The 11,414-nt window shown below is 31.5% G+C and overlaps 1 protein-coding gene across 1 annotated transcript; it reads right to left on the bottom strand.

The window, feature by feature from the left end:
* Positions 1-10,001: 10,001 nt before the first annotated feature.
* Positions 10,002-11,213, bottom strand: LOC147803478 (uncharacterized protein F54H12.2-like). Its single transcript, XM_087151337.1, has one exon. The coding sequence runs from the start codon at positions 11,211-11,213 to the stop codon at positions 10,002-10,004; it is 1,212 nt and encodes a 403-aa protein (XP_087007463.1).
* Positions 11,214-11,414: the final 201 nt, after the last annotated feature.

Here is an 11,414-nt window from a genome sequence, read left to right on the forward strand (position 1 = left end):
AGATTAGTCATCTACATAAATTGAAAACATAATCCTAATTTTTGAAACTCAATTCAACTTTCACTTCTTATTTAATGCATTAATTTATGTTTGTTACCTAAATACTATATCGCTGGTTCAAAACTAAAACGACACATCTGCAAACGTATTACGCTTGCAGATGTGTCGTTTTAGTTTTGAACCAGCGATCTTGTTTGCAAATGAAAATACTTCATTAGTTTTAAATATTTTACAAACGGAAAATTTCTTAAGTAATCAAGCGCTCAAAACAAAGGTGCCCATACTCTAGACCAGAGGTCGCCAAGTGGTCTATATAGACCCCCAGGGATCTATTTAACAAAAGCGGTTGTCGATCTGAGCCAGGGGGTCGAATGGGGGTCGATCCGAATCGGAAGGGTCGATTGGGGGTCGAAGAAAAAACAATTCTTAATACGCAAATCATACATACCTAATTGAGTAGGTATAATGTGTGAATTTTTTTAGAATTGACTTAATATCAGACATCATTTATAACAAACAAATTAAACGATTCCTATGTGTCTTCTATGCAAAAAAAACTTTTGGAATTGACTACATGAAACCGTCAAAATTGAAAGATCATCTTCATAGGGTTCTCTCAGATAAAAAAAAAAATAAAGAACTTGAATTTTTCAAAAAACTTAAAGAAAAATTCACATGTCAACCAACTATAAGAAGTTTTATGAAGCAGTCTACAGAAGTTGAAACTGAAGGAGGATCAATAGCTTCGTACAAGATTTCGCCTAATATAGCAAAGAGGGGGAAAACCACATGCAATCGCTGAAGGCATTGCTATACCTGCAATTAAAGACGTCATTGAGAATGTAATGAAAAAAGACTCCGTTAATGTTTTAAAATCATTGACATTAAGTGCAAATTCTGTAAAACGGCGTATTGACGAAATGACTGAAGAAGTAGAAAATACGGTAGTTTCAGAGCTAAAAAAATTGCAAGTTCTGTATTCAACTTGATGAATCTGTTTTTGGCGTTTCTGCTATTCTTATGGTGCACGTTAGATATTTCAGTAAAATGAAAGGACAAGTCATTGATGAATTTTTATTTGCTAAATATCTTGAAACTGATAGAAAAGGAGAGACAATTTTTAGTTTTCAAGAATATTTAACTATATTATGATATTCCACTTGAAAATATAATAGCGATAGCCACAGGCGGGGCACCTGCTATGGTAGGGGTTTTGCTATATTTCTCAAAGAAAAAGTGCCCGGTATACGTACTATTCATTGTGTGTTGCATAGAAACAACTTAGTAGAAAAATATCTGAGTCCAGAGTTACATAAAGCTTTGAGGTTTGTACTAAGTGTATCAATCAAATTAAAGCCCAACCTCTTAAATCAAGATTATTTTCCAAACTTTGTGAAGAAAACAACGAGTTATTGAACCAATTACACTGGTTATCATAAATTAAGGAAAATTCACAAAAATCGCGATAACTCAAGAAATTACACATGGAATTTTATGAAACTTACCCACAATATACAACACATAGTAAGGTATTAAACAACATAAAAAGAAATTATCAGACATTAATAGTAGTATAGAAATTAGCACATGTATAAAATAAACAAATTGGAAGTATCGGTTTGCAATAGAAAAAGTACCTTTAATATGGAATATGATTGCCTCTAGAAGCAATACAGCACAAACAGCGATGTGTGATACTTTCAATTATGCGGTCTATCAGTTCAATAGGAAGTGAGAGCCATTGCTCTTGTAAAGCAGTTGCAAGCGTGGCAAGGGTCTGAGGGGGCGGATTGATGGCAGATACACGCCTCCCTAGAGCATCCCAAACGTGCTCGATAGGATTCAAGTCCGGGGATCGAGCTGGCCACTCCATGCGAGTAATTGTTTCCTGTTGAAGATAATCATCAACAATGCGAGCTCTGTGTGGTCTTGCATTATCGTCCTGTAACAGGAAGCAATCACCAATTGCCCCGGCATATGGGCGCACATAAGCATCAAGGATGTTGTCTCGATAAACCTGAGCATTCACGGTTCCCCTTGGAAAGACATGGAGGTATGTGCGCCCTCCTAAGGATATGCCTCCCCAAACACAGACACTGCCTCTTCCGTATGCATCTCTTTCACGGATGTTTGATGGATGATAACGGGTCCCAGGTTCTCTCCATATCAAATAACGTCTACTGTCACTTTCTAGACTAAACCTGGACTCATCCGTAAAGAGAACAGGCCTCCATTGATCTGACGTCCAGTGGACATGTTGTCGGGCCCACTGCAAACGGTCTCTCCTATGGCGTGACGTGAGCGGCACGCAAATGGCTGGTCGTCTCGCATACAGACCACCTTCGTGGAGCCTTCTGCGCACAGTTGACGTTGACACCAACCTTCCGGTGGCTGCAGCAAGAGAGGATCTAAGATGTGTCGGAGTAGCGGTTCTATTCCTGCGTGCACTTAATGTCAAATATCGGTCATCGGCACTGGTCGTAACAGTTGGCCGTCCTTGACTGAACCTCCTAGATGCCGAATCTGTGGTTTGAAATTGCCTCCAAAGTCTATGAACCACAGATGGACTCACATTTAGCCATCTGGCCACTTCTGATTGACTCTGCCCTGCCTCTAGTCTCCCGATGGCTCTCCATCGTAGTTCTTCAGGCAAATGATGCCTAGAGGTCATTATTACGAATTGGCTATCTCAGATTTTCAATGTCGCAATCACAGTAAAATTTGTGTGCTTTCTCTCAAACTTGGACTTTTATGCTCCAGGCAGATGACGTAAGCCGAGTGCAGCGCCACTAATTTGCATATTGCAATTTTACTCAGCTACTCTTAGTGGACAACATATGCAAACTTTGCACGGTTTGGCTTACTTTTGAAAGAGTTATCGCTATTTTTGTGATTTTTCCTTAATTTATGATAACCAGTGTACTTCTGCACACAGAAGTTATATGGTGGTCTAGATGTGTATGCTTACAAAGACTCATAGAGTTATTTGACTCTACGACCGAATTTCTCAGGGAAATAAACCCTGTTCTGAGTGATGAACTCCAAAACAATAAGAACCGTATTTTTTATTTAGCAGACTTATTTGGAAAATTTAATGATGTCCAAACAAAGCTGAAAGGAAAAGATGTAACAATTATAGAAGTTCAAACAATGCTGTTAGGCTTCCAAGTAAAATTAAATTTATTTAGATCTTCATTGCTACGTAAGGATTATCAGTATTTTTCAAATCTGCGACAGTCAGAAATAAAAGAAGAAGACTTGGAAATATATACAGGTTATCTTCAAAAATTGAGCGATGATTTTAAACTGCGCTTTGTTGATTTGGAAAACATTGACATCCCTGATTGGATTATTAAGCCATTTTCTGCTCAAATTTAAAATATGGACATCTACCTGCAAGATGAGCTTGCTGAATTATTTTAGGATCTTGAAGCGAAGGCGTTTTTTAAAAATTTAACAATAGACAAATTTTGGACAAATATAAATATAATGCAGAAATATGTAACTTTACGAAATAGCTCATCCATTCATGCTAGCATTTTCAAGTTCTAGTATGGTCAAAGCCGGATTCAGTCATGTAAATTCAATATTAACCAAGTACAAAAATAAATTAATTGTGGAGTTTTGAGAGGATTAAAATTGACCAATTTTTAACCCAATATAGCGAACCTTGCAAAAAAAAAAAAAAAAAAAAACACCAGGCACACCCATCTCATTAATTAAGAAACAATAAATCTGTAGTTACTTTACTTATTATTTCTACTTATTTATAATTACTTATTATTTAATAAATATTAAGGTATTTAAACTTCAACATTAATATATTTTTCATAAAACTATTGTTACACAATATACTATTACTTTAATAAATGTTTAAAATCATAAAATAAATGTACAAACGCAGCATCTAATAGAGTTTTATTTTAATTAGAAAATTACTTTTATGGGGGTCGATGGAGATTTCGAAAAATTATATAGGGGACGATGATCAAAAAAGTTTGGCGACCCCTGCTCTAGACACAAAAAATGTGAATGCGAAAAAGACAACAGATTTTGAAAACGAAAACAAAAATTTGAAAATAAACGGAAAGTAAATAAAGATGCAAAACAAATTAGAAAGCAGCAGCCAAGGAACAAGATGGTGGACGACGGTTTTATTCTATCACTCATATCCAGTTCACATAAATTCAAAAATTTCCGATTATAAAAATAATAAAAATTAAAAATATCTAATTTTTAGTGATTTTTAAAAAGTGGGTCAAACATGTAAAAGGGCAACACAAAGGGTTAGTTAAGCTAGAATGCTAACTGTCCCGATTTCGGCAAAAATTATTTTTTAAATATGATAGAGAATGAACCCGGTCATTAACATCGAACAGTGAAAGTAACGTTTCACCAGGTCCGCTAGAGTCAGAAAGATTCTTCTTATAAATTGTTGTTTTGTTGAAGAACACAGAAGCAATGCCGGCAAATAAAGAGTTTATTAAAATACAACTTGAGGAAATAACATCTCGCTCACACAGATCTATGCAAACAGAAAATGCATCTTAATCAGTCATCATTATGGCAACGTTACTTTTAAAAAGTAATGAGTAAAAGTACAAGTATTTTTAAAAAAAGTAACGAGTAAAAAGTAAAAAGTTCTTATTTTAAAAAGTAACGAGTAAAAAGTACAAGTACTAAACAAAAAAAGTAACGATTTAAAAGTACATTTCTAGGAAATCGAAAATTCAAAGTAACCTAAAATTTTATTGAATAATATTTTTATGTTCTTTAATGTTTTGAAAAATTGTTGTCATTTATTTAATTATTTTTAATTTTGAAAGTTACGGACATTAATTTATTTTTAAATTCGGAAGAATATTATAATATAATTTTATAATATAATCGTATAATATAATTTTAATATCAAACTTTTTATGGATTTGCACGAAAAAGAAATTTTATCTATTGATTTTAGTTTATTATTTTTATTTATTTAAATTACCATTGATTTAAAATTGTTTTACTCTATAGAAACGCGTTTCAAAAGCTCAAACATAAACAAAGCAAACACGGGGTTTCAGATAGCTTTGTGATCTTTGAGCTAGTAAAAAATAATTGAATGTGCAGTATAAGTTGAAACAGAACAGTCTACAGTTTTATTTGTAACAATGGCTAATGCTGAAGTCATGCGAGAAAATCATTTTCCGAACATTTCTGCCTAACGGAATAATTAAAATTTGTAAACGAATTTTAGTATCAGTGGCTAAATTAATATCTTCGAGTTTTCAAGAGTTAAAATAGTAATTATAATAGTTTTCAATAGCACAAATAGTTCTGAAGTTCTTAGAGATTTGACTGGGCGTTGTTTGACAAGGTCGGGCATAAACATAATTTTAGTAAAAAATGTACCAGGTAAAAATGTATTTAGTAAAAAATGTATTAAGACAAAAATTTATTATTAGTGAGTTCAAAAAGAAAATTGAAAAACGTAATAACAAAATCCAACATTTTTTATTTAAAATGTATTAAATGAATGCATAAAACTCGAAAATAAATGAAAATAACTTGCTAATTAATATTTTTATTCATTTTGCAAAATAATTGGAAACAATCGTATGTTTCACTATATTAGTGGTATATGGGGCACTATAGAACCGGAAGTGACGTCATCAATGGAGCGTCATGAGGTGCTTATTTCTGCCTCACCGGAAGTGTTATCTTTTTTGTCGGTGGCAACACCTGCCAGGATGTGCTTATTTCTGCCGGCCTCATAACCGGAAGTTGTAATATATTGTGTGGTGGCAACTTTTCTTTTTAATTTCGGTTTCTGTTTTTAATTTAGTTTCGTTTTAAATAATATTTTCTTTTATTAGTTTCTGAGGGTGGCAACACTTATTAATATTATTTTACTTGTTAAGGGTGGCAATACTTATGAAGCTTGTTATTCTGACGCATGTTTTGAAGTAATGAAGTCATCTTTTATTACATAATAAGTAAATGATATCATGCTTTTACTCTAGTGGAGCCATCTATGTGGGAATGTTAGAAATAAAATAACATTAAATCTATTTTAATATTAAAATCTGTTTCATTATTTAATTTAAATATAATTAATTCTGAGGACCGAACTCATCATGTGGTGATAAGAGATAACGATAAATAGAGGTGACGAGAGTAAAGTTTTTCATTCATCATGGATCTTTTGAAGTTCAAACATCCTTTTAAAGCTGTCCTCGCAGGTCCAACAGGTAGTGGTAAAAGTTATTTCATAAAAAAATTGATTGAAAACCAAATGATACAGCCTTTCCCAAAACACGTAGTATGGTGTTATGGCGTTTATCAAAAATTATATGATGAGATGCCTAATGTTGTTTTTCACGAAGGACTTCCATCCGATTTGAGCAATATTCAGATGCATTAATTGTGATTGATGATCTCATGAGTGAATTGGGAAATGATCCTCAATTGACGAAATTATTTACAAAATTTTCCCACCATAAATCTCTTAGCATTATTTTTGTGGTTCAAAACATTTTTCATAAAGGAAAGGAAATGAGAGAAATATCCTTAAATGCTCATTATCTTGTATTATTTAAAAATCGAAGAGAGCAGTCGCAAATTACACATTTAGGACGTCAATTGTACCCTCGAAAAGTTAAATTTTTTCAAGAATGTTATGCAGATGCTACATCAAAACCTTATGGCTATTTACTCACAGATTTAAAGTGTGATACTGAAGAATCTTTACGCATGCGTACTGGAATGTTTCCTGGAGATACTTATTATGTGTACCAACCTCGATAACTTCATTTAAACTCTGAATTTCAAGAAAATTTTATGTCAGCTATAGTCATTGATTTTGAAGGTTTTCAATATTCATCTGGGACCTACATTGTCAAAGAACTTGCTTTTCATGCCGTGAAAGGTAAACCCATTACCGGAGTATGTACATTCCAACCACCGTTCCCGTTCGAAGAACTTCCAACACAGCAGAAAATAGAGTATTCTTGGATAATTAAAAATATTCATCAAATAGATTAGAACCAAGGAGAATTACCTCACATTAAATTTCATACTATGTTGACTTTTTTGTGTGACATGTATTCACATATCTATGTCAAAGGACTCGAGAAACGGCATTTTTTAGAATTTCTAACTGTCAGAGTGTGTTACAATTTAGAAGATTTTGGCTGTCCTAAAGTAGATGAACTGACACCAACTTTTTCTTCGTACACTGTACATTCAACAGATTTTAAACATTGTGCTCTCGTTAAGGCGAAAGCATTTTGAGTATTTCTACAAGACCTATAAATAGGACAAGCACTCGGAATTCAAATCATTTGAAGGTAAGATGTCCGTATGTAATGAGCGAACATTAGAGCTCATGAAATTGATCTCTAAAACTAAACATTGCAAGCCTCTTATAAAAAAGTGTTCAAAAAGTGAAATAAAAACTTTGTGTGAGTGTGTATTGAATGTATTGTGTGGTAATATACCACTCACGAAATCTCAGAAAAATAAATTAGCTCCTCATAAAGAAAGTTTAAGAAAACTTTCTAAGAAGAAATTGCCATTGTATAAAAAGAAAAAAATTCTTGTACAGAAAGGAGAAGGGTTTTTATCATTGTTATTACCTGCAGCTATATCTGTCATTAGCTCTTTAATTCATGGAGTACAGTAAGAAATTTGTGTTGGTTCCGGAGTATAGAGTACAAGTAGCGGAACACTTATCACAATTGGATCGACAAATGAAAAATATTCTAAGAAAAAGGACTTAGCAGATGACGAGAAAGCAACTCTGTATTTACAAATATTGCAGAAGTATACCCACTTTTCAATTTTGAGACCGAGTAAACCAGAACCTCAAACCGATCAGCATGAAATTCCGAACATAGACGATCCTCTAGTAGAGTCTGCAGAAGAGATCACTTCAAACGTCAAAAAAGAAACTGAAGACTTGGAAGGGAAAATTCTAACTGTTGTTCCAGTTCGATTTCAAGAAAAAGCTAAAGATATGTATCAATTCTTAAAAAATAATGAATCTCTCCTTTGTAACACTAAAGGTGAAATTATTCATGAAGATAAAGCTGTTCCTGGAAGTAATATAGTAAATCTTATAAATGACTTTTTGCGAAATAGAAAATCAGCTCCAGTGGGGAGAAATGTATTTTTAAAAACATTAAATGATGTTCGATTACCAGCCCATTTAGATGTAAATAAAAAATTGTATAGTAAAAATAAAATTGTTAAGAAACCTATGATGTATGCCCGCAGAAGTGCTTGAGTGAAACTTTGAATAAAATGTTATTTATTTTATTAAAATATATTTTGTCTTTATTGATCATTTTCACAGGTGAGAAAGTTTATATTATCAAGAAAAAATTACACCCTTTAATAATTAATATAATAAGTTTCAGAAAAATATATAGAATTTTCTGAAAAACTAGAATTTTTTTTTTGCAGAAACATAAATATTTTCTTAAAAGATAGAATTTTTTAAATAAAAAATGAAAATATTTTCCGAAATATTAGAAAATTTCCCTCAATAATAAAAATATTTTCTGAAAACTGGAAAAATTTTGTTAAAAAGTTTGAAATATTTTTACAAAACTAGTGGAGTTTTTACGAAAACAAAAATATATTTTCTTAGAAGAGAAAATTTTTTGCAAAAGCATAAATATTTTCTTAAAAGAGAGAAATTTTTTATAAAAATAAAAATATATTTTCTTAAAAGAGAAAATTTTTTGCAAAAGCATAAATATTTTCTTAAAAGAGTGAAATTTTTTATAAAAATAAAAAAATATTTTCTTAAAAGAGAAAATTTTTTGCAAAAGCATAAATATTTTCTTAAAAGAGAGAAATTTTTTATAAAAATAAAAATATTTTCCGAAATAGAAAATTTCCCTCAATAATAAAAATATTTTCTGAAAACTGGAAAAATTTTGTTAAAAAGTTTGAAATATTTTTACAAAACTAGTGGATTTTTTACGAAAACAAAAATATATTTTCTTAAAAGAAAAAATTTTTTGCAAAAGCATAAATATTTTCTTAAAAGAGAGAAATTTTTTATAAAAATAAAAATATATTTTCTTAAAAGAGAAAATTTTTTGCAAAAGCATAAATATTTTCTTAAAAGAGAGAAATTTTTTATAAAAATAAAAATATTTTCTGAAAAACTATAAAAATTTTGTTAAAAAGTTTGAAATATTTTTAAAAAACTTTCAGATAGTTTACGAAAACAAAAAAATATTTTCTTAAAAGAGAAATTTTTTTTGCAAAAACATAAATATTTTCTTAAAACATTTTTTATGAAAAATAAAAAATTTTCTAAAAATATTAAAAAGTTTCTCTTAATAATAGAAATATTTTCTGAACATTTTGTTAAAAAGAAATAAAAATGTTACAATATTTTCTACATAACGATATTTAATAATAATGATATTTTTAATAATAATGACAAAATTTTATAATAATGACATGAAAGACACTAGATTTAGTTTCATTCTTTTTTTTACTTTCTAAACACAAATCTTACACCATATTTTTTCTTTACAAATTGATACATCTGAAAATCGTTTACATATTATTGATTTGAAATATGATACATAGAATAGCCTTGACAGCGTTTGAGTAAAAAGTAAATACAATATTATCCACATACATTGGATGTAGGTGATTGAAACACTTTGGAATTCCATAGTACGTCCGTGTAGGAAGCGGTATTCATGTTGTAAAATCCGGGAGGCTTCCCATATGAGTCATAAAATTCTAACTGTCTTTGATCATTCACAAATAACGCTAGCCAGTGAGTCCCAGGCTGTGATGAGTCATCTGAATTCGTGATAGCACATGTGTTTTCTTGGAGATCCGGAAGCGTATCTCTTGAATATACGCCTTGAAAGTAAGGTGATGTTATCTTATCTTGCGATAAAATGTTGAATAGTTGCAATTCATCCATTCTTCAATTTCCGAAATCGAATAAAATATTTCTTGACTTGTTAATTTCAATCAAATTTTCAAATTCGGCAAAAACGATAACGCATATTGTTTTCTAGTGAGTTGGTAAATTTCAGTTCTAATCGCAAATTGCTATGCGTAATCAGATTTAAATGTTCTCCTGCACATAGATATGGGGAGAGATTAAATCCAAATAATGTATTTCCGTTCTTGTAGTCTTCTCTGGAAATAAATATTCCTCTATCTTGACCCATTCGTTCCGTTCCATAAAATAGAGATTGATAGGCACGAATGTATTGATTTTGTGAAAAGTTGAGTTCCAATGGATTGTGGGGGACGGGCTGTCCATCTACATACACTCCAATAAAATTTAAATTGAAATGTTTAAAATCAAAAGGAGATTTTGTCAATGTTCCATGAAAAGCTTCATTATCTACACAACCAATAATAACTTTTTTCGGCATTTGACCCGAAAATAAGTTATCTTGAAAAAAAGACATGCTCCCTTTAGGAATCGAATACGCTTTGCATAGGACTCGATTAATGGGGTATTTTGCACTGGTTTTCTCGAGTGCTTTAGCATGACCAAGAAGCACTCCGGGGTTCACACGAACTTTTCGAATGAATAAAGAGACATGATCCAATACTACTTTAAATCCTTCAGATCCTTGTAGACAAAATTCTGGCTTGCTTCGTATTAGTTTTATTTTCAAATCCACTAAATTGAGTAAAAGACGATCTTGATGAAATAAATCTGAATGAATGCAGCCAATCATATCTACTGTTGCGCTTTCTTTGAAAAAAGCAGTTCTTTTGTTTAAACCATCCTCAGAATCTTTATAAAATAATTCAGCAGTTAATTGAGATGTTTTGCTATCATATCCATGGTTTAGGAGAGTTTCAATATAGGCCCTATAGGGATAGGTATTACTTGAATTGGAAACTATACGATCGTTTAAGGATACATCTACTTGAGAAAATAGTGAATGTAGAAATAAATTCACAGGTCCTATAACATCATCTTTAGTGATAGCTGTATTGTTCGCTTTTACTATTTTCGCTTTCACATACAATTGTGTTTGACTGAGATCTAAGTAATCTTCTACACTTCCAGAAACGTGAAACTCTACGGGAGCATTATCAAAAACGTTGGAAAGAGGATGAAATTGTATCCATTGACCATCTTGAATAACTGTTTGAGTTCCAAGTAAAGTAAAAAGTTCCAATTCCGATTTCACGCACTCAGGAGAATCTTTCAACAAAAATGCCATTTTATGGATCAAAAATATCACGTCCACTCATTTTGCGTCTTTGGATGAAATGAATCTTTTTTGCTTCTTACGCTTCCTTTTATAGTTTCCTTTCCCGACCATAGACTGCACTTTATCAATAGCTTTTTGTGCTAGATTTTTTCCACTTTCTTTAGTTCTTGTTTTGACGGCTTCCTCAAAGTTTTCTCCAGATAATACATC

This window comes from Parasteatoda tepidariorum, chromosome 9, assembly GCF_982258835.1.
Source record: "Parasteatoda tepidariorum strain Cologne lab strain chromosome 9, Ptep-v5.0, whole genome shotgun sequence".
In the NCBI taxonomy this organism is placed as follows: domain Eukaryota; kingdom Metazoa; phylum Arthropoda; class Arachnida; order Araneae; family Theridiidae; genus Parasteatoda; species Parasteatoda tepidariorum.

Excerpts from the sequence above, each read along its gene's own strand:
- LOC147803478 (XM_087151337.1), bottom strand. The coding sequence starts at position 11,213 with ATGGCATTTTTGTTGAAAGATTCTCCTGAGTGCGTGAAATCGGAATTG.